This window comes from Gobio gobio (genome assembly GCF_949357685.1).
Source record: "Gobio gobio genome assembly, chromosome: 2".
NCBI lineage: Eukaryota > Metazoa > Chordata > Actinopteri > Cypriniformes > Gobionidae > Gobio > Gobio gobio.
In genome coordinates this window covers 56,305,286-56,328,894 of record NC_137098.1, presented here as the reverse complement: position 1 = coordinate 56,328,894, position 23,609 = coordinate 56,305,286, and the positions used below count along the sequence as shown (strand labels likewise).

Genomic DNA, 23,609 nt, shown 5'->3' with positions numbered 1-23,609 from the left:
GCATCCCATTGAGAGATTATGTTCAGAAACCCAAAACCAGTCATTGATAAGACTTACAGGAACAGAGGCTGCTAGTGTACAAGGCAGGAAAGAGAGAAAGTAAATAAGGGTGTTCAAAGAAGACAGACAGAGAGAGAGAGAGAGAGAGAGAGAGAGAGAGAGAGAGAGAGAGAGAGAGAGAGAGAGAGAGAGAGAGAGAGAGAGAGAGAGAGAGAGAGAGAGAGAGAGAGAGAGAGAGAGAGAGAGAGAGAGAACCCGAAGGGAAGATGAGAAGATGAGAGCAGAGCCCTAAAAGGGTCCCACAGACATTAGCCTTCAATGTTCTCTCTGCTTTTCTTTTCGTTACACGTTTCCCCCAAAAGAAGCACATTAAAGCATTTCATTTTCTTATTTGTGTTTGCAGTCTGATTCAATACATCTGGCCCCTAAAAAGGTCTTTGTACAAAATATCTGCAAGCAAATGCTGCAGGACTTTTTATCCGAACGTCACTTTTCTCCATAATTGTTGTGGGTGTCTTACATCACATTAACCGTGCACTTTAAACATTTGCAACATTCGGATAAACATCATCACGATACAGACTGTCAAAGTGCGATATTGCTTTTATGCAACAGTTTGTACTGACTTACATTTTAGACACACAAAATTCAGTTTTTGCTCCGTCAATGAAAATAGTTCCAAACCAATCCAAAGCACAACCGAACAAAAACAGTAGTGGTGTTTTGATTCTAAATGATTCAGTGGGTTTGAACGAAACGGTTGAGTGATCGGTGCAATGACGTTTCGTTTTTTGAACCGAATCAGACTTTTTGAAAGAATGGGTTGAATGAATGAGTCAATAATTCACTTACAAAGACAGGTTTTGTTCCTGAATGAATAATGAATTGAATAAATCGGTTGAATTGATGATCAAATCAAGACAGTCACTTGTAGTCTCCTACAAGTACTTTGTTAAATTTGCTTTGTTCATTCGACTTATGTTTCTTATATTGCCGTTTTGGATTACGTTTGCCTTCAGTTGTATATTGTGTAAATATTATTTGTACTATCAGTTAAAAAGAAGTAGGGAGTGTGACGCCATGTTTTTAATTTCACTTGTTCTATGTTTTGGGTTAAGGGAGTTAAGGAAGCTACGTTTTTATTTATTTTGATTTAGAATGTACTAAAACTAGTTATTTTTGTTTGTTATTTTGGCCAGGTCCACTCCTTAATTTGATCCCTTTGTTTCAGGTTTTCACTATTTTCTTGTTAATAAATCCCCTTTTGTTTGACATTAACATTGTGAGTGAGCGCACATTCATTTATGTTATGGCTGGCCCTAGACGGTTGTAACATTTAGTATTTATCTCCGCATATATGTATATTTTTGTACACTGTTCATTGTATTCTGTCTGGCCTCATTCAAGTAAGATTTCCATTATACTTCGTTCACAGTACTTCTCATCTTTGAAAAGAGCAGTCAGGTCATCCTGTCAATAAACTCCTTTTGCATTTCAAAGAAATAAAGTAATCTAGGTTTGAATAACATGAAGGCAAATAGACTACGACAGAATTTAAATTTTGGGGTGAATTATCCATTTATTAAATCTGTCACAAATCCGCACCTCACATTGACATCAGACAGTCTGATGTGCTCTTTACACTGCTCACAATTTCTTACAAATCTTTCTGTCTGTCAGAAACATTTTCGTATTTTACCACTTACACACTTGCATGAGCAATTAAAACAACAGTTCACCTACAAAAGAGATTCTGTGATTGTTTTTTTGCCTTCATGTTATTCAAACCAGACTTAATTTTTTATATGAACTGCTCTTTTGCACAATGAAGGAAGATGGTCATTATTTTTATACTGATCTGCTTTTATTGCAAATATATTTTCTGACTCTGTCCAGGTGTCTGGTTTTGCACAATACAGTTACTGTGACAAGAACGGCATACATGGTGAACGTCAGGGCCGTGCAGAGAGTTCTTCAGAGGCAGGGGCTCAAATGTAAAAAAGGGGCAATATGTAAATATATATATATATATATATATATATATATATATATATATATATATATATATATTAGGGGTGTAACGGTACACAAAACTGACGGTTCGGTACGTATCTCGGTTTTGAAGTCACAGTTCGGTACGGATTCGGTACAGCAGTTTTACAAAATTGCGTTTTATTAATTTTTATTCAACAGTGGTTTAATAAAAAAAAATTGTCTGTCCTTAAATGAATTCAATTATAACTAAAAGTTTCTTAAAGATAATGCTGTAAACTATATAGGGAGCCCTTACATATTGCTATTAAAGATTAACAACAGAGCCCAAACTATTAGCCTAAATTCATTTGCTATTTATTTTTAGATATAATAATCAACACTCATAAGCTTCACATAAAGCAGTTTTTGCATTAATATGTAAATCTAATTATTATTATTTTTTGATTTATTTGTTGAAATATAATCATTTAGTGGCTGTAATTTTCATGACAGGTTTATTTAAACATACATTAAATAAACAAGATCACTAACAGGCTAAGTGGTATATAATGAATATATATAGGCTAATATAACGAATATATAGGCTAATATAGTGCATGTATTCAGTGAAAGAGTTAATCTCTATAGTGAACTCACAGCTGTGGACACTGAATGACTTCTGAGGTAAATGTGATTCTACATGACATTGTTTGTTTACAAACTGTTTTATTGTCTTTCCGCGGTTGAAACACCGATGGAGCGATTACACAACATATGATACGTTTCAGTAAGTTGTAATGTATCCTCAACATACCTTTAGATATTCATTTCTTTAGGAAGAGATTATCGCGTTCACTCGCGCGCCGCGCGCTGCCGCTTGAAGTTGAACTGATACGCGTCTATCTGTCACGTCACATAATAGAGCGTTAAAACGGCATTTATCGTTTGAATTTCGTGATAAAATGGAATGAATACTTAATATGTTCGTGTGGGAACTCGGATTGAAGTGTGTTCCGCGCTTTAAACAAGCCGACTGTTAACTGTTATAGATTACATTCATAACCGTTCGGTACACGCGCGCACCATACCGAAAGCCCGAAACGTTAGTTCGTCTGTCCATGTAGTTTTCAACCGATTTATGAATAAGAACAGAAAATTACCGCTCCACTTCACATGCCCAATGGAATTTGAACTTGCTTTGCCAGATTGGTTGGTGTATATACATGACAAACGGGCATTGGTGAATTGTGTAATACTTTAAAATATATAATATATAGATTTGTAATTAAATCAACACATTAGCTCTGATTATGGATGAAAAAAAATATTGGTTTACATTTTTCCCGTAAGGCCACATACTCTCTGAAAGGACCATATTTGGCTCGAGAGCCGCTTCCGAACAGAGGAAAATCAGCAATCAATCAAAACGCACGCAACCCATAGCAACGCGTTATGGCAACGCCTCAACAGAAATTGTCCGACTTTTGAGCCGTTCCTTACTATTGTATACATTGTCATCAATGTCATGTTATAATAATCACATTTATTTAGTTTTATTGACCACGATATTATCATTGATACTTGTCTGAGAGGGGCACTTTTGATTCATTTTGAAAAAGGGCAGGGGCTCAAGCACCCAAAGCCCCCCCCTCTGCACGTGCCTGGTGAACGTGATTTCACCAAGTACAACATGTTCCTGGATCAACATTCCAAACAAGCGATCAGATTTGAGGTCAAGTTGCTTAAACCGAGGGTTAGGTGATTCTCATCAGTGTTTAGGGGTAGGGATAGGGTTATGACAATTTTTTTTAATTAAAGACAGGAATGTTGTTCCAGTATCAGCAAAATATGTTCATCCAGGAACATGTCTTACTTGTCAAACTCACGGTGACCCAAAAGAAAGAGATGATAAACAATGACCTCTGCTGGCATGTTTTATTAGTAGACCAAAATTGTACATTTTTGCTTTTGAGGATTTAAATGATATAATAACGAAATGTATTGGAATGTATCAGATTAATTTAGTTCCTGTTGACTTTTAAAGGGAAAACAATTTACTTTTGATCTCCACTAAACGTGACCAACCCAGTGGACATGCATGCGTCACTCTGTCCTTTTTGCCATGTCTCTGAAAGTTATGAAAATTTCCATCAATTTGTGAATTTTGTGTTTCCTAAACGTAAATAGGCCTATAGGCTATAAAAAACAAAATAAAAAAACAAAACAGAAATAAATCAGCATTCCTGGCTAATTTCCTGGGCACACTGATCTATTATAGTTCAGTAATTGGTCACAAAAAATACTAGACAGTTTTATTGTGTCTCGTTTTTAATAGCGTAATATGTTGTGCGGAATTTTTTCATAAATAAATATTTCATCCGAGAAAAAAAGGATAGAAACCCCGCCCTCAGCCTCGTGATTGACGTGCTTTTCGTCCTTTCGATTCGCTCCTCGCGTGTGACATCATCGGTCGTGTCGTTTTTCCGGTTTTCGCTACGTTTCCGCTTCCTTTCTGCCTGCACGAGCCCGCTTGTGAACACGCCAGTGTCCCTCTCTCCGTAAAGTGAGTGAATAAAAAAACTGATTTAACAAAAACACATAACCGTCAAACGAGCAAATAATGAATGTATACGAAGCAATAAAGACCCTCAATCCTTTATTTGCGAGATTGGTGTAGTACAGAAGCTCGGATTGATGTATTGATACACAGTCCGCTAGCAGTAAAAACGTTACACTCAGCCATGTGGCTCATCACTTAGCCATCGTTTTATTTCAAGTACACTAAATATCAGCTAAATATAACTCTTCTGTAGATGGAAAGCTCAACTATTGGTCAGTTACGTTTTTGTGTTATGTACTTTTTCATTTAAAAAACTTATGAATTGAATAAATTGTGTAAAATTACGATTCATTTACATTCAGAACTTGTTTGTTATATTTCAGTTATGGGTAAAATCATTATTGTGGCATTTAAGCTGTCAAATATTTTTGAATTACAATTGCTCAGGTCAAAACTGTAAATGTTAATGCATTAATTTCTATTTATTTGATGTAGGATGCGTTACGTAGCTGCTTACCTGCTCGCTGCCCTTGGAGGCAAAGAGAGTCCCAGCACAGGTGACATCAAGAAGATCCTGGAGAGCGTCGGTATTGAAGCCGATGGCACCCGTATGGACAAGGTGAATATATTCATAAAACTGCATGAACACTGACAGGATCAAATGTTGTGCTTGTAAGGGATTACTTCTATTTGCCTGTTGTTAATTTGCTTCTCTTTAATGTCGACTTTTCTGTGTTGTAGGTTGTGTCCGAGCTCAATGGCAAAAATGTTGAGGAAGTGATTGTCCAAGGTAAGTTGGTAGTAGTTTTAAACTGGTAGCAAAGTGGTTAGTTGTAATGGACTTACGGATGTTTACATCCAGGCTTGGGTACCCATGGCCATGGAAAAACTGGAAAATATCAGGGAATTTTAATTTCAAAGTTTCAAAAAGTTTTGAATATGTCAAATCGGCTGACTATATAAAAATGACCATTCATTCTAAATACTTACCCTCCATAAGATTTTTGTTGTTTTTCGAAATTCATAGATATTATTCTTGAAATCTGAGAGATTTCTATTTTTCCATTGAAAGTCTATTCACCCGAAACTCTTACAGTTCATAAAGAGATTGTAAAAATGCATATGAATTCAGTGTTTAGTCTTCTGAAGATGTATGATTGCTTTATATGATGAACGGCTTTCATTCACATACAAACACTGGTCAGCGAACCTACATAGAGCATTCAAATTTGGTAAACAGAAGTGCAACCTAAAAACTTAACGTGCAAGAACCAATGAGGTTCATTCTCACATCAGAACAACATGTTTGAGCGATTATACCTTGGTCTGTCTGAATACTGTTCTGATCGGCTGAAGGTGTGCATGAAAGCCGTTTAATGCACAGGTAGTTCAAGTAAGTTTAATCACTGTTCTATAATAATGTGCTGTTTTCATTGAAGTGCATTCATATACGTCATTCGCACACAGGAGATTCAGGAGAACAAACCAGGGTTTCCGCGGGGTCTAAAAAAAGTCTAGAATTTGAAAATCTAAATTTTAGGCCTTAAAGTCTTAAATTCGCTGAAGTATTCTGTTCTAGGGCTTAAATAATTTGAAATATAATGAAAAATCAACATGCATTTTTTTTGAGATCCTGCATTATTTGTAAACCAAAACAAACAAGATTTACGTATTATATTGTCATGTGTGGCTGTTGTGCATCTAACACAATACATATGGTAAATGTGGTGTCCTAATTATGAAAAGTGTTAATTTCTAGAAATTACCACCACAAAATCAGTCATTTTAATCTCAAAAATCACACAGACACAATCCTGGTGGGATTGAGCTATGAGGAAGTGGAAGTTTGTCGATTTGTTGAATTTGAATAAATTAATTTATTTAGCAAGTAAATTTGTGGCTGTATTTCCTTTATAGGTCTTAAATTTCATTCAAAATGGTCTCAGCAAGGTCTTAAAACCCTGACAAACGGATCAATCTTACCCATGACTTTTGTAATAAAATAGCTTCACTGCTGAATCGTTACATTATATTTCTCATCGACGAGGGGGTTACATCACTTTAAGGAATTCAACTTGCAGCTTTTGTTGTTGAGAGAAGCTGAACCTGATATGCATCTTTCTCTCTCGAATTCAAATAAATGCTGTAATTCATTCAAATAAATGTAACCTTGCGCACTTTATCTCTGTCTGATTCAAAGCGTAATGCTAGATGAGGAAATTAATAACTTGAAGAAAAATTCCAGCTTTAAAATAGTTTCATAGGAATTGTTCTTTGAGTATAATCCTATAAAAAGCCTTATCCAGTAATCACTACCTAAAGTTGGTCAAAGAGTGCATGGGAACCCTGCAGAGTGTCCTGAATAAAAAAACAAGGGCTTTTTAATTCTTTCCCTGCCAAACACTGATTTTTCCAGGTTTCTGTGTTTTCACTGTTAGACGCTAGGGAGCTATTACGCAACTTCTGAATGAGTACAGGATCTCCTGATCAAAACACAGATGAAGACGCAAAAAAACAAGCTATCGTATGCAAGCAGATGATTATGTAAAATAACGTGATCACCATTAAACAGCATATAAATCAAAACTATCTAATGTTCTGAATGAAATGTCAGCCCAGACGAGCTCTAGGACTGTGCAAGCATTAGGGGTGTTGATGGACTCGATCTACTCCATCTGTTTGATCATCGTTCTGATCCAGATGTAGTCTTTGACAAAAATGTGATTTTTCTCAGCTTTTTGTTCAAAATGTTGCTTTTTTTATGAAACTTGCCCATTTTCAAGTGTTGATAAAGGAATGCATGAAGCTAGAATAAAACGTTTGTTTAAAAGCAGAGGGTCTGCTCTTTTGGTATATGGCCTGTTCAGATATTCATACAACAAAATATTCTATGGGCCATTACATTTTTGTGAAAACGATTTAAAAAAACCTGGCGGTGGTTGGCAACTACTTTTAAAAATGCTGGCGGGGAAAGTTAAAGAGGGTACATGATCAGTTTGGTGAATTGAATCATGTGTTTTGTCTCTGTCTTACAGGTTTCAGTAAGCTGGCCAGCGTGCCGTCCGGTGGTGCTGTAGCTGCTTCCAGCTCTGCCGCCCCAGCCGCTGGAGGATCTGCTGCCGCCCCTGCAGGTCAGTGTCTTGTTTTACCTTATACCTCTCCCTGTCTCTCTAATAGATTGGATGGCATGGCTCAGAACTTTTCAACCTATGTGTATTTGCTCTTAAAAAGCTGATTTTCAATCAACCTTTTCAACCAAATATTTATTATAGTCAAGTAGATTCAAAACGTTTAAAGAAACTAAACGATAAAAATATAGCTGAAAGTAATCAAAGTAGGTTTTCACTATATAAACACTATTAGATTATCAATCAACAAATGTTTTGTTATTGTCTTTAAATTTATCTTTTATTGGCATATTTGAGATCATATTTAGGGCAGTGTTTCATTAAATTTCAATGAATCCCAGATAAGTTAGCATACATTACTCATTAATGGGGAAAAAGTCCAAGTGCCAAAGGCACATGCTGTGACTGTTTGAACAGTGTAATTTTTCTGTTATGCTCAAATATGAACTTTTCAGGGTGGAGTGTTGGTTGGTTTTTTAGGTCCGGTAATGTTAACGTCTCTATCCCTTTTCTTTCTCCTGCAGCGGAGGAGAAAAAAGAAGAGAAGAAGGATGAGTCTGAAGAATCCGAAGACGACATGGGATTCGGACTCTTTGACTAATCTGTCTCCTCGGGACCAAAATAAAGTTTATTAAAAAAAATTTGCTTCCTTGTTCATTTCAGAATTTAAGTAAGGTTTATAATGTGGGAGAAGGATGAGTCATTAGAATCTGTACACCATGATCACACCCAAAAGCGCACGATAACTGCTGTCTTTTGAGCCTTTTAATAATGCCTTAATGTAAATTGTCTTGTAATTTGAAAATGGCTGCACTTTAATATTGGCTTACCTGAAGACACTTATGAATGTTACGTCAATCATGTTTAAACCTTTTGAGCAAGGAATGAAAAAATAGGTATACTGTTCGCATACATTAGATGGAGGTCGATTCTCTATATATTACCATTTAGTCAGATTATTAGTCATCGTACATTTTCACTGCTTTGAATCTGATGCAACTCAAATATTTGTTTTTCCTCCAGTAGTTTCTGCATGCATTCATGCAAAGATCCATTGGTTGAAGACATGAGATCAGTAGTCTCTCAGTGCACATAAATTATGCTAAACATTGATTACAATAAGCTTCATGACAGCAATCCTGAGCATTAAAAATTCTGTTCAATATTTCTCCCAGCAAAAATATTAAAGGCTCTCATTCCATATAGATTTATTGGATCTTTGCATATAAAGTGTAAACTAAAACCTTTCGAGCACGGCGTCCTTGCACTGTTGAGGCAGTTTCTAATCTCGTCTTTTTGTGGCGTTGGGTCTTTCATTGACCATTGGCTTGTGTATGGATTTGGGTTGGATATGGAGTTTCCCGGTTATAATGTGGCACAAAATGTTTTGGCTCTTGTGGTCGATTCCTAATTTTTTCCTGGAAGCCGGTTGTCCTTTGAGTCAGACATGATTATTTAATTTCAGTTTTGCTGTTGTTTGCACTCCCAAATATTAAAACGGCTTCATCTTACGGAGAATGCTTAATCATCCCAATTCATGGAAATTCCAGATGCCTGCAGTCAGATGTAGCCAACACTAGCAAACCCTTGTGTATGTGTATGATATAACCTCTCCGTTTCACTTTCATGAGATACATTGGAAAAAAGCATTTTGACTTTCAGTTTTATTGAAAGTTTGAAGTTTTACTGCAAAAGTACATTAGATAAAAGATCAACAAACATGCATAGAATGGATGCAAGATGGCAATATATTAAAAATAAAACAATAAAAACATTTAAAAATATGAAGCATTTTATGTGTTCATGAAGTCCAATTGAAATACAATTCTATATAATACAAAATACAATTAGTAAATGTTGAAATTAGCATTAAATAAGATTAATAAATGCTGTAGGAGTAGGCCTATTGTTCATTATTGGTTCATGTTAGGCTGGCTTAAAAGAGACCATTGTACTATTTTATATATAAATACAATTATTGACAAAGCTGAAGGTGGATTAGTGTTGAGTGACCAGTTGGAGGCGCTCCAACTTACTTTTTTTGCCATTCAGAATGCTCTTCCATTCAGTTTTGTATTATGTTATTGTTTTGAACTTAAGTTAATACATTTTCAACCGTATGTAGGCTAAGCATGTGCAATTTGGCCTGTAGGTACACAGAATTTTGGCGATTGTTGTGTCGAGAAAATAATTCATGTAATTTGAAAGATGTAGTCATATTGAATGAATTTTGTGCCAAAGCGATGATAAAATGATCCACAGTTTAAGCCCACAAAGATTTCTGTTGTGAAGAGTTCTGAAAAAGTGACCCAAGTATTGAGAAATGTGCCCTAGCGCTTGTAAACAACGAGTGACGCTAATGAAAAAAGACATAAATGAGTTTACTCAGATAGCCTACTAAAAACATAGGCCTATATGACCGTTTTGATAATTTATCGCACTAGTTCACATTGCCATGTTTAGGCTATTGCCATTTCGACTACTATGATGTAAAACAGATCAATGTGAATGTGACATTTGGATACATAAAAATTTGGTTGGTTTGCTATTAAGTGCTTGAATAACAAGCTGGAGGCGCTACAACATACAAAGTGAGTACAGATTTGTTTATTATTATTATTACAGTAGCTAGGATACATTTCTCAACTTAGGTAACTTTTTCAAAACTCTTCACACAGTTTTCCTAACAACATTTCAACATGGCACAGCAGTAAAACTCAAATCAAGTCATAGCTTAATGCCATAACAATAGCAAAGGTTTTCACCCAAACACACTTCGAACACTTATAAAAACGACCTAAAAAAAACAACAGGTAGAAGAAGTATACAGTTATTTTGTTTAAAAAAAAAATATTTACAAAAAAGAACTCTCTACTGCTTATAATTCATTTCAAAATGTTATGGTGCATGTTTACATTACAGTAGGCTACACACTTATTCCTAAGTTTCCACTTTTGTATAGATTGTAAAGAAATGCACCAAGCTAACACCTGCAGGTGTTAAGCAAGCTACATCGCTTTGATAGTATTTAATTGTTTAGATTCTGAATAAGCCTATATTTCAATATGGTATTACTGTAGAAATATAGCAAATGTCTGTCTTATTAAATTTTATATTATGCTAGGTTTTGAACTTAAGTTTAACAGTTTAAGAGAGAGAGAGAGAGAGAGAGAGAGAGAGAGAGAGAGGCAGAGAGAGTAGGATATGTAAACGTGAAAAAAATTGTTTTGCTGGTTTGTGTGTAAGTGAGAAATGTATTCATGTAATTTGAAAGATGTCATTGAAAGCATTTTGTGCCAAAAAAGATTAATAATCCCCAGTTCAGCTCACATAGACTGATGTTGTGCTCACTGAAGAGTTTTGAAAAAGTGAACTAAGTATTGAAAAATATGTCCTAGCAATTGTATATATATATATATATATATATATATATATATATATATATATATATATATATATATATATATATATATATATATATATATATATATATATATATATATATATATATATATATATATATATATATATATATATATATATATAGAAAGCCATTACATTAAATACTAAACAGAACATGAACGCTATGAACAATTTACAAAAAAATTTTGCACACAACACAAGCCTGGTCCCCTTTTTTCAATATTTCAATAGGAGAACTGATTCTCCTATTTAAGCACATGCCTAAACTCCACTTCCTTCAAATTAGTTGTCCTTTTCTTTCTTTCTTCCTTCCCGTCATTTTGTTTTCTTCATCTGTATACTGTTATTTTTTTGTTTTGTTTTCTTTTGGTTGGATCATGCACACGCACACATGCACATGGGTTTCCATGTTTTATGGACACTTTCCATAGACATCATGATTTTGTACTGTACAAACTGTATATTCTATGCCCTAAACCTATACCCATCACAAAAACACATTCTGCATTTTCAAAAACAAACAAACAAAAAACAATTTAGTGTTATTTATAAGATGTTTTCCTCATGGGGACCAAAAATGTCCCTACAAGGTCAAACATTTCAGGTTTTACGATCCTTGTGGGGACATAGGACCACACACACACTATTTATACTGTACTGTATATCTTATCAGGCCCGGTTCTACGGGAGTGCTAAGCACCCTCAACCGCAACTTCCGCAAGCAAAAGCACCCTCAGTTGATACTGTAATAATATTGGCGAAACAGATTTTGCAGATTTGCAAATTTGTGTCCGAGCTCTGGAGAGCGTCAAATGCATCTATTTACAGCGAGTTTTTGCAGGCGAGAGTGGGGTAAAGTGAGAGATTTTTTACATTTGCTCCCCTCTAAGCGAGCTAAAATGATATATCAGTAAAATTGACACTTTTCCCATTAATTCAGGATGTTTCAATGGAAATTATCAGAATGTATTTAGGAGAAAGGTCAGTGAAATTATGATTGTTTTTTAAAAAGTCGTCTTGTGTCTCACTTTACCTCAGCTTAGGGGTAAACTGAGACAGACCAGTGAAATCAAGGGGGTAAAGTGACTTACTTTTTACCACTTACTTTTTCCACTCTGAAACTACCATAACAACACATGTTGTAACAGTTAGAATCCTAACAGCTAGCTTGACAACCACACAGTCCAGAACTAATGTCGGACTAGTAACAGAATCATGGGGATTGGTCAATTAAGCACACTTTTTTTCTAACACTTGAATGAAACCCTGAACAAAATCAAATACAACATAATATAATTCAAAATGTTTTAATTAACATTCAAATGACAGATAGAACCAGTTAGACTAGAACACAGTCTGGGGGTCAGAACACAGGACCCTTAGGGCCAGCTAGTGTCTGGGGGTCAGAGCAAAGGACAATCAGAACCAGCTAGAACAGCCTGGGAATCAGAACCAGGGCCGTGCAGAGAGTTTGTCAGGGGCAGGGGCTCAAATGTAAAAAAGGGGCAATATGTAAATATATACATATTTTGTGTATATATATATATATATATATATATATATATATATATATATATATATATATATGTGTGTATGTGTATATGTATATATATATATATATATATATATATATATATATATATATATATATATATATATATATATATATATATATATATATATAGATATAGATATAGATATATATATATATGTATATATGTATATGTATATATATCCTTATGCTCATCAAGCCTGCATTTATTTAATCAAAAATACAGAAAAAACAGTAGCCTAATATTGTGAAATATTATTACATTGTGTTCTTTTTAACTTTTTATTAATCAAAGAATCTTGAAAAGAGTATCACAGTGTCCATCATTGACATTAAATCCTCATTTTAGAATGATTTCTGAATGATCATGTGACACTGAAGAGTGGAGTAATGATGCTGAAAATACAGCTGTGATCACAGGAATAAATTATATTTTAAATAATTTTAAAATAGAAAACCATTATTTTAATATATTTCGCAATATTGCTGTTTTTATCAAATAAATGTAGGCTTGATGAACATAAGAGACTTATTTCATAATGCTGCATAATATTCAAAAATAGTATAATAAAGTCCTTTCACATAACCATTTCGCCAGTCACTTGGGTTTTGTTAACTTTGATAGTTTCATGAAATAGTAAACGGTGTACCAATATACATAAAAGTGAATTTAACACTACTTACCATTAATGCGACTTTTGCTGCTGTGGTTTTGTGCAGGGATTTGTTTGTTGTCTGTTAAAATCCATTTTGTCAGTGATGCAATTTATAAAATGAGCCAAACCGCAGGAAATTGTTCCACAAACGTTAGTTCGTCTGTCCATGTAATTTTCAACCGATTTATGAATAAGAACAGAAAATTACCGCTTCACATCGCCCAATGGAATTTGAACTTGCTTTGCCAGATCACGATTGGTTGGTGTAAAGCCTTTACATGACAAACGGCCATTGGTGAATTGTGTAATACTTTAAAATATATAGCTAATATATAGCTTTGTAATTAAATCAACACATTAGCTCTGATTATGGATGAAAAAAAAAATTTTGGTTTACTTTTTTCCCGTGAGGCCACATGCTCGAGAGCCGTTTCCGAACAGTGGAAAATCAGCTGTCAATCAAAACGCACGCGACCCATAGCAACGCGTTATGACAACGCCTCAACAGAAATTGTCCGACTTTTGAGCCGTTCGTTACTATTGTATACATTGTCATGTTATAATAATCACATTTATTTAGTTTTATTGACCACGATATTATCATTGATATCTGTCTGAGAGGGGCACTTTTGATTCATTTTGAAAAAGGGCAGGGGCTCGAGCACCCAAAGCCTCCCCCTGCACGTGCCTGCTCAGAACACAGGACTAGACCCATCAGCCTACTGTCATACTCTACAACTAGGCCTACTCTACATTCCAGCCCTGAAGGTTACAGGGAAAGATGAGGAGTTGCTCTCTCTGTGTGGTTCCTCCAGGCCTTTTAGGTTGAGGCTGCTTCTTCACCACATCCCTTTTAGGAACATGTGCCCTATGTTGTCTTCCTGGTGTATTGCCTTGGCATGATGGCTTTTCTACAATGTTTATGCCATTAAAAATAAAACATATGTAATGTAATATTAGATTTAAATATGTTTAAACTTAACTTGTGCCTCATGTCTCACTTTACCCCACAGCATTTGTCTCACTTTACCCCAGCGCCACATTTTTTGAAAAAACAATCTCTCTTAGCAACTGAGGCTAATCTTCAGCTAGCATCATCACATGGTTTTATATGTTAGTAGCTCATCAACATGTAGGCTATGATATACGTTTTTCTACCTGAATCAGTTTGCTTTGGCACAGCAGTTGATTAAGTTGACAGCAAGAAAATTTACTTTTACATGCAAAAAAAAAAATATTTTTCTGAAAAAAAAAAAACATGCTTGCCACAGCACATTGAGGTCCTCCTTCATGGCCAAGGGCAAATTGGAGGGGCTTGAAAACATAAGGGTCATGTGACCATTCTCCCCTAATGTAGCCAATCAAAGATATAGTTATTGATTTATATGGATATTCTTATGAAATACAAGACATACTTATGAAAATATTATTACACGTCTTTTTACATTACATATTGTCCCAAAACACATTCATATGCAAATTAGATACAGTGTATGCATTGCCTAGAATGGGAATGATAATATATCAAATTATTCTGTATCTTTCATAACATTGAGAATCATTTTCATACAAAGTTGGGATTTAAAAAAAACTTGAAGCATAAAAATTGATTGGTGAATGAAAAACAAATCCCATTGTTTGTCTATTCATGTCTTTTAATTTTCTCAATAAATGTGTTCTGGTGTCCTCTACAGAGCAGAGGATATAGCATATAACAATCTAAATTCTTATATAGCATTAAAAAAAATCTAAATTCACAAAATCTTTTTTTCTGGTTCTCAGGAAGAGGACTAGCAACGCATTAAAGCAATGTAAAGGCAGACTAATAGATTAATAGACAATTTGCAGCAAAATATTTTTGAAATTCCAATCATTGGTAAATGTCTTGTAAATAAATAATCATACATTTCTCACTGTACACTGCTGTGGTGGAGTCGTTGCTTAGCCTATCTGCACTAGAGCACCCTCAGTAATTTCAGAAGCACCCTCAGTTATTTGATTCTGGAACCGGGCCTGTATCTTATCAATGCATATATGCACATTTTATTTTATTAAAAGAAATAAAATAAAAAAAAGTGAATAACTTAAATGAAAATAGACATACAAATGAGGAAGTTAGATTCTTTAATCAGACACTAGAATGTTATATAGAATAAATTATGCTAAAACAAAAGTCCATTTTGCATGCTCTTAAAACCCACACCATCGTTACTGTTCATATTACTCTGTACCAAGTGCTGAGGTAAAAGTTTGAAGTCTTCATAAAGTGTTGTACTGCAGCTATAAACACTCTATAAACTTAACATGTTTGCATTAATATCTTCTTATTAAAGTCTTCTTTGGTTTGCTCAGTTCAGTCACATCAGGTCTTCACTCATTGTAGAGACATTTTATAAACCTCGGATTGGGCTGGACGTGGATTTTGCAAACTGTGATGTGACGGATTACATTAGGAAAATCTGACTAATTTGCTCCGCTATCTGGGAAAGCCTGAATTTGTGAAACATTAATGTTTATATTGTGTAAAAAGGCAGCAAAAGACCATTATTTACTTGATACAAAACATTCTGAGATGGAGCACTTTACTGAAAATGTATTAGAACGTCAATTAAAGTGCATATTTGTAATTCGTAATTAGTAATTACAAACTTTGTAACCTTCATATAGTGAGATGTACAATACAAAATGAAACCATAACTAATAACAATTAAATACACTCAAAGACAAGCCAGTATGGCAGAAATGCAATCGTTTTGTGATATAAAAAGTAGGCTATATTAAAATAAGTATTATGGATTTATTTAAACCAGAAATAAAAAGGATAAATCATATTTTTATCAATAAAATATTTAACATTGTATATCAACTAAACATAAATATTATAAATACTATTTTTTAATATTGTGTGTGTGTGTGTGTGTGTGTGTGTGTGTGTGTGTGTGTGTGTGTGTGTGTGTGTGTGTGTGTGTGTGTGTGTGTGTGTGTGTGTGTGTGTGTGTGTGTGTGTGTGTGTGTGTGTGTGTGTGTGTGTGTGTGTGTGTGTGTTTGTGATATATGAGGACACAAATTTGTATAATGACACGGGTATTACACTGGTATTACGACGTAAACATGAAATAAGAGGACATTTCATATGTCTTCATATTTAAAATAGCTTTAAAAACATACTAAACAATGATTTATTAAAAATGTAAAAAGTATGGGTAGGTTTAGGGGTAGGGGTAGTGTAAGGGGATAGAAAGTACAGTTTGTACAGTATAAAAACCATTTTGCCTATGGTATGTCCTCACTTAGATAGCAAAACAAACCTCTGTGTGTGTGTGTGTGTGTGTGTGTGTGTGTGTGTGTGTGTGTGTGTGTGTGTGTGTGTGTGTGTGTGTGTGTGTGTGTGTGTGTGTGTGTGTGTGTGTGTGTGTGTGTGTGTGTGTGTGTGTGTGTGTGTGTGTGTGTGTCTGTGTGTGTGTGTGTGTGTGTGTGTGTGGTGTGTGTGTGTGTGTGTGTGTGTGTGTGTGTGTGTGTGTGTGTGTGTGTGTGTGTGTGTGTGTGTCTGTGTGTGTGTGTGTGTGTGTGTGTGTGTGTGTGTGTGTGTGTGTGTGTGTGTGTGTGTGTGCGTGCGTGCGTGCGTGCGTGCGTGCGTGCGTGCGTGTGTGTGTGTGTGTGTGTGTCTGAGTGTGTGTGTGTGTGTGTGACTACCATTTCTAGGCGGACAAATTTGTATTTATGTCATATGTATTACTGTTAAATGCAAATTAAAAACAACAACAACAACAATGAAAACAGACAATCAAATGAGTTAGTTGCAGTCTTTAATCAGACACTAAAGCATGTTACATGGACTAAATGATGCTCAAATCAATGAGACATTAAAGATGACTTTTTGTTGCCATAAATGCAGATTTAATTCATGATAAACGTCAAGATGTAAAAAAGAGAGTGAAAGAGAGTGTTGGTTTTATATTTGTTATGGAAAATGAAATCGAGCGATTTTAGATGGCACTGATGATTTCAGACCTTTTCTGTTTTCAGTATTTTTCGGGAAGGCCTTTCGGTCTGTAGCGGTTGGGGTCTCCACCGTTGCGCCCCCAGCGATTGGCCTCCTGGTCAGCTGCAGCATCAGAGTTGCCGCGGCGACGGAGAGCCTGCAGAGCCTCTCTTCCATCACTGCACACATCATTAACATATGATTCGAAATTGATTTCCCCAAATCATTTAAACATCCATTTTAATGACACAATGAGCTGCTGTTTCCATGCAGAGTGTGAGGGAGAAAGAATTCTTGCTCTTATCAGGAATAGAGTAATCAAATCTTCCATAGTCAGTATGATTTTGTGCATACCTTATGACTGCAGCTGCCCACTTGCCTCCTGGGCCCCTTTTTGCAGCATCATAGTTCCCACGTGCATGGAAATACTTGTCTGAGTCCCTCCAGTTGGCAGTCACCATATCCTTGTAGGCCCGCAACATGTCCTTTCCACCTACAAGAAACAGTGAAAATGATTCAAATGCGCCTACAACTTACTGCACGTCTCAAGTTAAATAGAGGTAAAAAGGGAAAATAAGTGACCTTCATAGGCTTGCTTTGGGAATTGGTGCCACTGCGCCTGGGCCTCAGCCACCAACACCACCACCAGCACAGCAAGAATAAGCTTCATGATTACAGAACTGAACACATAAACATAATTGGACAATCCTTAGAAAATGCTTTTATCCAAAGCGACTTATCGTACACTCAAAAAGATCTGTGTGATCCCTATAAGACTGCAGATTTGCATCAATATAGAGGTGAAGTTAGTCAGTCTCTTACCTCTCTGGTTTGTTCAGTTCAGTCACATCATGTCTTCATCCAGCTAGATCCATTTTATAAGCCTCAGACTGGGCTGGACATGGGTTTTCCCAACTTACGTTACGTGACAGATTGCATAAGGAAAAACTGACTAATTTGCTCCGCTATTTCTGGGAAAGCCAGAATTTCTGAAACACGACTGTTTATATTTTTTAAACATTGTGTCCAAAGACTAACCATTACTTCAGACAAAACTATCATACAAGATTTTATAATCTTCATACTGAGATGTACAATACAAGATGAAAGCAAAAAAAGCTCAATACAAAATGAAATCATAAAAATCTGTTTGTATACTTTTTCTTAATTAATAATATTTAAAAATATGCAAAAGAAGTGTAGTATGGCAGAAAGAAAATAGTTTTGTGGTATTAAATTGTAATTTGTGAGACACTCTATTGACAGTCTAAGCTTTATAGGTAGATATTACAATACAAAATGAAACCATGATATAATAATAAATAATAATAAAATATATGCAAATGAAGTGTAGTATGGCAGTAATTAATAAGTGTGGTATAAAAAGTACATGTTTTAATCTAAATAAATAATTTAATCAATAAAATGTATAACATTGTAATTCAACTTAATATAAATATTATAAATGCTAATTCTTTTGTATAAACCTTTCTGACTGATGTTTCAAATTCATGCAAAAATTTCAGTTTCACTTCTTGCATGGTTGTCACTTCAAGCTCTCATTGGAGATGAAACATCTTTCAAAAGGTCATTCTGGGAGAAGGACCTCTCTCTCTCTCTCTCTCTCTCTCTCTCTCTCTCTCTCTCTCTCTCTCTGTGTGTGTGTGTGTGTGTGTGTGTGTGTGTGTGTGGGTTTGACTATATAAATTTATATTTTGTTCAATATTTTGTGTTTAATTATTTACTTATATGGCAAATAGCTGCATAATAACTCTGTAAGTAGCTTTTTATAACTGCACCCCCCAGTTTTGGTTAGGCCATAGAAAATATCATTCATTTTATATCATTCAAGTCCTCACTGAGTCCTCACCGCCTTAGTTCAATTAGGGCATATAGCTTTTTTTAAACATGCCCTAAAAACATAACTGGTGCATCTTGAGACAAAACAATGGCACTGACAGATTTTAAGATATGTCAATGCAAGTTGCTTTCAGTTAAAACAGCTCAAACATGCATTTTAGTCTGGGACTAGCTTAAGCCTTGTCTGTGTGTAGTGTGTGTGTGTGTAGTGTGTGTGTTCATGTTCTTATATCTTCAACCTGAATACACACTGACCCTAAATTGAGGTCCCCATGAGGAAACAAGCTTATAAATCATACAGAATTCTTTTCTTTTTTTTTTTTTTTTTGCTTGAAAATGTAAAAATGCAGAAAGTATTCTGTGTAGGGTAAGTTTAGGGGTAGGGTTAGTGTAAGGGGATACAATATACAGTTTAAACATTAATAATAATAATAATAATAATAATAGTAATAACTAAATAAGTGTAGTATTGCAGTGTAGCTTTGTGGTATGAAATAACAAATGTTGCTTATAAAAAGTATGTTTTAATCAAAATAAATAATAATTTAATCAATAAAATGTATAACATTGTTATTCAACTTAAAGCTGCAGTTCGTAACTTTTTTGGGTTAAAAATTATCCAAAATAATTTTTTGAGCAAGTACATAACCAGCCAGTGATCAATACTATCTGCTTACAAATTTTATAAATATAAATAAATAAATAAATATTTGACTGAAGTTTAAAAGTCATGCATATCATTTTAGTTTCACTTCTTATACACTTCTTATGTAACTTCCAGCTCTTGTGGCTGCTGAAACATCTTGATAAAGGTCATTCCAGGAGAAGGAAATTCCAGATGTCTGCACATGTACACCTCTCTCTCTCTCTCTCTCTCTCTCTCTCTCTCTCTCTCTCTCTCTCTCTCTCTCTCTCTCTCTCTCTCTCTCTCTCTCTCTCTCTCTCTCTCTCTCTCTGTGTGTAGATATGGCTATAAAAAACAATATAAATAAAATATGTCAAATTAATATTTAATGTTTAATTATTTACTTATGGCAAGTAGCTGCATAATCAGCCAGATAATTACACAGTGGGGTCTTGTATCACCCTGAAGAGGTTTCTTTTTGCATAACAATCTGTTTACTGTGTCCCTTATCCTTGCCACATCCCCCAACCACAGACTTAGACCATAGAAAATATCATTAATCTGATAAAAAAAAATCAATAGAAGTCTATACAATGTCTTTACTATTAAAATGGAAGAATTTTGTAGATTTTACACATGATATGATTTTCAAATCTGAATGCAAAAGCATTGCCTGATAAAGTTGACCCACACATGGAGAAGTGGGTGATTATGACCTGAGTGTTTTATCAGACAATAAATCAATTATTAGCTAAACTACAAATTCAGACTCCTAATCTCTGAAGCGTACAACAGCTACTTGTTTCATTTCCATGTACCAAAACAGAAAAGAAAATGAGAATGCATGACAGTATTGTACAAAATAGGTATTTTCAAAAAAATTCCCAAGCATTTCTTATCAATGTTGAAAACAGTTGTGCTGCTTAAAGGTCCCATGGCATGGCATTTTTCTATTATTTTATAATGTTTCCTGAGGTGTACTTATATTGTTAGTATGATTTTTACATCATAAAATGTCATAATTTCAAGTTTCAAGTTAATACGGAGCCCCTAAAGGGACGTGGTGGTGGAAAAAAATTAGGATGGGAGGATATTTTTTTTCCAAATCGTTTGCGTTCCCTCGCAAAACTTTTGCGTTCCCCCGAGAAACTTTGCGTTCCCTCGCAAAGATATTTGCGTTCCCCCGAGAAACTTTGCGTTCCCACGCAAAAGTTTTGCGTTCCCTCGCAAAGATATTTGCGTTCCCTCGCAAAAGTTTTGCGTTCCCTCGCAAAGATATTTGCGTTCCCACGCAAAACTTTGCGTTCCCTCGCAAAGATATTTGCGTTCCCTCGCAAAGATAGATGTCCCACGGGCCGTTTCAAACAGCTCAGTAGGCTACGTTAACAATATTGTATCCATTAATGGAGCGGTTAGAGTTATTTTGAACTTGGGCTTAAGTAGCCTATAAATAATACAGTGCTTCGGAGTTCAGTAGTTGGGTATACACAGATTTTAACTTCCCGGATCAATAACTCGTGAGCTAAAAACGTTCAAAACACAAATGACACCTTTAACGTAGACAACGAGCTGCAACATAATTTTCCTCAAAACGAGCCTTAATATATGAGAGACAAGTAAAAAGGGACCGTCTGCAAAGTGCAAAACCCGAAAGGCGTTACTAAAAAATAGGCAATAACAATCAATGCTCTCCTACTACAATATACTAATACAGTAGGCTATACAGTGTAATGCCATCAAAATTAGTAAGCAATTATCATACAAAAGCTATGGAACTTGCAACTACTGTATTTTAGCTGGGTACCAACATCATTTGTGTAAAGAATAGGCCTATGGCTATGTGCTATTACTTTTATTATTTTTATGTGCTATTGCCAAACTAAGCGTTGTAGTACTATAACCAGCAGGAGAGCGTGATGTGTGAACTGAATTTGGTGACAGTAGGCTACAGTACAGTGCATTTCAGTGAAGTTTGCTGAACATTTTTCCTAATAAAATAATCCTAACAATTATGCAAAAGCAAATTTTATCAAACTAAGTGTTTTTATCAAACTAAGTGACCATTGATGTGTAAACTGAATTTGGAGACACAGTGTGTAACATTGAAGTTAATGGCTGCGTCCGAAATCGCGTACTTCCATACTATATAGTATGCGAAAAACAGTACGCGAGCAGAGTAGTATGTCCGAATTCATAGAATTCGAAAAACAGTACGCGAAAAGTACCCGGATGGCCTACTATTTCCGGCGAGATTCTGAAGTGCGCATACGATGGACACTTTACTATCCCATGATGCCACGGGAGAGCGGAGTTGTCGTCATATTTGAAAATGGCTGAAAACGGAGATGCGGCTGTTTTCAAGTGTAAGTTCTTTAGAAACAATTTTTTGTTTATTTGTTGTTAAATTGTATTTGTTTAACATCATATAAGTAAACTATTGATTGTTAAAAGTTTAAATAATGTAAATTGAGGGTGTCCTTTTCCAGAAAAATGATAGTTTTATCATTATTAGACCGAGCTAATGTAAATCAGCTAGCTAACACTGTTTTCATTAAACAACGATGTTCGTTGTTTAGCAGTTTAATGAGATAGTTACACAACTTCAGTAAATTAAAACGATTATATTTCTCTTTTAACAGTGTTGATATTATCAAATATTTGTTGGCTACATAGCAAACTACTGTTAACAAGTGTAAGTTACCTCAGCTTGTCCATGTAACATTAATAGATTGACCATGGTTGTTCATCACATGTTAAAATCTGTGTTGGTTTTGCTGGGGAGAAGTGAGAGAGAGAAAGGGAGACAAAAGAGAGAGGAAAGATTCCTTCAGCTACTAGAAATAATTGCTAAAAAATAATGTTAATAAAGAAATCAAATGAGACACTCTCTTTCCATTTATTTGTTTGTAAGTTCAGTGTCATGCTGTTTTAGCAAGTTATATTACAAAACACTTAATTCCCAGGGATTTACAGTATCTAGATTGTCAGTTTTAAAGTGCTTAATATGTGGCATTGAGTAATTCATAATTTTTAAAGTGTTTTGTGTATGTCCTTATTTTGTTGCAGATTCCAGATGGTTTTATAACTGAAAAATATGCTGTCTGACTCTGAATATGAGCGCTGCACTGTAGAGAAAAATCCAGACACCATTCAAATCTATTTGCTTTATTTTTGTGTATTTAAATTTCAAATGGATGCAGGATACAAAGCTTAAAACAAAATCACATAACTTTGGCATAAAGTAGTATAATAGAGCTTACAACACCACCAAAAGAAAAAGTATTAAAACTTTTTATTATAGTGTCATCATGAGGAAAGAAAATGAACTTCAACAGTTTCAGTAAGGTAACTTTCACAGAATGCTGCATGGGCCAGCCAGTTAAGGAACACCAGCACCTCGATGTCCTTTTCCCAGCCGTGGTCGCAATCAGGGACTGGATGGACTGCCGTGAAAGTCGGAGGTTGGGGCGGAGGTCAGCTCCATCTTCAAAATACAGCCGAAGAATTGGCACAGCACCATTCAGGTGGCAGTAGGTTGTAGGGCTCACAATCTGTAAATGTGTATATAGTTTTATTTCAGAATACAGTTTTAATACACTTGAAGACACTTGTTTCCTGTGTTGGTTTATTTATAAATATAATTGATATGTATATGATACAATTTCTTATGTATATTTGTGTATTTATATATATATATATATATATATATATAAAAAATGAAGACTTTAGATGTCTTCTGAAATGCCATCTGAAATTCTCATAGAATTATCATTTTTATTGAGCTTGTATATTTCCGTTCAGTTATTTCACTGTAATGACAAATATATATTTCTAACTTCATCCTCTAAA

The 23,609-nt window shown here is 35.0% G+C and overlaps 2 protein-coding genes across 2 annotated transcripts; one reads left to right on the top strand and one right to left on the bottom strand.

The window, feature by feature from the left end:
• Positions 1-4,421: 4,421 nt before the first annotated feature.
• rplp2b (ribosomal protein, large P2 b) lies at positions 4,422-8,303 on the top strand. Its single transcript, XM_079843000.1, has 5 exons — positions 4,422-4,537; positions 5,030-5,153; positions 5,276-5,324; positions 7,570-7,665; positions 8,187-8,303. The coding sequence occupies exons 2-5, from the start codon at positions 5,031-5,033 to the stop codon at positions 8,261-8,263; spliced, it is 345 nt and encodes a 114-aa protein (XP_079699126.1). The 5' UTR covers positions 4,422-4,537; position 5,030; the 3' UTR covers positions 8,264-8,303.
• Positions 8,304-17,083: 8,780 nt separating this feature from the next.
• saa (serum amyloid A) lies at positions 17,084-18,120 on the bottom strand. Its single transcript, XM_079844612.1, has 4 exons — positions 18,098-18,120; positions 17,858-17,955; positions 17,630-17,768; positions 17,084-17,454 (listed from the first exon to the last, which is right to left on the bottom strand). Exons 2-4 carry the CDS (start codon positions 17,943-17,945, stop codon positions 17,316-17,318), a joined length of 366 nt encoding a protein of 121 aa, XP_079700738.1. The 5' UTR covers positions 17,946-17,955; positions 18,098-18,120; the 3' UTR covers positions 17,084-17,315.
• Between the last annotated feature and the right edge of the window lie 5,489 nt (positions 18,121-23,609).

Coding starts and splice junctions, on each gene's coding strand:
- rplp2b (XM_079843000.1), top strand. CDS start 5,031: ATGCGTTACGTAGCTGCTTACCTGCTCGCTGCCCTTGGAGGCAAAGAG. Junction 5,154..5,275: donor ATGGCACCCGTATGGACAAG/GTGAATATATTC, acceptor TCTGTGTTGTAG/GTTGTGTCCGAGCTCAATGG. Junction 7,666..8,186: donor ATCTGCTGCCGCCCCTGCAG/GTCAGTGTCTTG, acceptor TTTCTCCTGCAG/CGGAGGAGAAAAAAGAAGAG.
- saa (XM_079844612.1), bottom strand. CDS start 17,945: ATGAAGCTTATTCTTGCTGTGCTGGTGGTGGTGTTGGTGGCTGAGGCC. Junction 17,769..17,857: donor CCCAAAGCAAGCCTATGAAG/GTCACTTATTTT, acceptor TGTTTCTTGTAG/GTGGAAAGGACATGTTGCGG. Junction 17,455..17,629: donor TGGGCAGCTGCAGTCATAAG/GTATGCACAAAA, acceptor TGATGTGTGCAG/TGATGGAAGAGAGGCTCTGC.